This window comes from Miscanthus floridulus, chromosome 1, assembly GCF_019320115.1.
Source record: "Miscanthus floridulus cultivar M001 chromosome 1, ASM1932011v1, whole genome shotgun sequence".
NCBI classification, from domain to species: Eukaryota; Viridiplantae; Streptophyta; class Magnoliopsida; order Poales; family Poaceae; genus Miscanthus; species Miscanthus floridulus.
The window spans coordinates 38,574,025-38,575,496 of NC_089580.1; the positions used below are offsets into that span (position 1 = coordinate 38,574,025).

Here is a 1,472-nt window from a genome sequence, read left to right on the forward strand (position 1 = left end):
TCATTTCTCTAATTTTATGTAGAAGTTTTTCTTTTCGACTGTTTCTTGGATGCTCATATATGGAGAATGTGTCGTGAATAATCCACGTCGGGTGCTTCCATATAAGAACCGTCATCACTATTTTTTTTTTCTTTTCCTTAAGAAAAAATACTATTATATATTGGTACTTAGATTTGAATACAAAGGATAACATAGAATTTAATCACAGCTAATGCACATATATTCCCTAGGTTTTAAATTATAAGTCGCTTTGACTTTTTTTTACATCGAATCTGCTATGTATCAAGATACAACGTATGTCTAAATAAATAGCAAATTCGATGTAAAGAAAATCAAAACGACTTAATATTTAGAACGGAGGGAGCACGATATAAGAAATTAAACTATCTATTGCAAATAGCTATGTACCACGGTATAGTAGTATAGTGTATGTGTACGTATAATTAGCATGTTCGCTGGTTGGTTTCTACACTGATAAACGCTGATTTGTTGTGAGAGAAAAACAATATTGGCTGGCTGATAAGCTCCGGTTAAAACCACCAAGCGAACATGCTTAATGTTATTTGTATGAGTTTGATGTCCCTGTGCGGCTGTGCAGTAAGCGCGCGGCAAACAAGACTCGACATGAGCTCAACCAAGCGACGCTGGTGGGCGCCGATGCGACCTCCTCCTGATGCCGATCACGGCGAGCAGCGCCCTCACGAGGCCAGCCGCCGCCTGGCACGACGCCCTTGGCCGGCACCTCCTCCCCTTCTTCAGCTGGGATGAGTGGTACGACGGCGGCGGCGATACCAGCGGGAGTTGATGTTGATGAGCCGCCACCATCTCGGCGGGCGCGGGCGACACGGCAGCCGTGGCGCCGCCGCCGCCGCTCTTGGGCGTGCCGGGCTTGGACTCCCACAGGAACGGCACGGCGCCGGGGCGCAGGCTGTAGTACACCCGGAACGACGCGGTGGCCAGGCTCGACCGCTCCATCGCCGCGGCCACCTCGCCGGCGACGCTGCCGGCTCTCCTGGTGGAGATGGGCCGCAGAGCGAGCTGCTGCTGCTGCTGCTTGGGATCCATAAGCAAAAGCGGTAGCTTTATGCGGCGGCAGGAATTTCACTGGAAACAACGTGATGATTCCCCTGAAAACCACACGAAGCCGAGCATTAAGCTTGCAATGTTCAGAATGCGCAAGGCTAGTGCTCAGCGCAGGAGCAAGCAAAGCTTAGGACTTTATATATACGTAGTGACGCTTTGACTTGTGCTAGGCTGGATCCGGTACGAAGTTGCTGCTGGCCTCGCGAGGCAGGAACATGAGGTTAGCAGAGAGCGTGAGTTGGAAGCTAGCTAGCTCCGATTCGATCATTTGATTAATTAATCGAGAATCGCGTTGTGCTGGTGGTCGTGAATAATGATCATTAAGCAGCTGATGATGATGCAGTATTAAAATTGGCTTCGTTCAAGAGGACATGCGATGGAGATGGGCG

The 1,472-nt window shown here is 49.2% G+C and overlaps 1 protein-coding gene across 1 annotated transcript; it reads right to left on the reverse strand.

Moving 5' to 3' along the window:
- Positions 1 to 630: 630 nt before the first annotated feature.
- LOC136455013 (uncharacterized) lies at positions 631 to 1,065 on the reverse strand. The gene has a single exon (XM_066455216.1). It carries the CDS (start codon positions 1,063 to 1,065, stop codon positions 631 to 633), a length of 435 nt encoding a protein of 144 aa, XP_066311313.1.
- Positions 1,066 to 1,472: the final 407 nt, after the last annotated feature.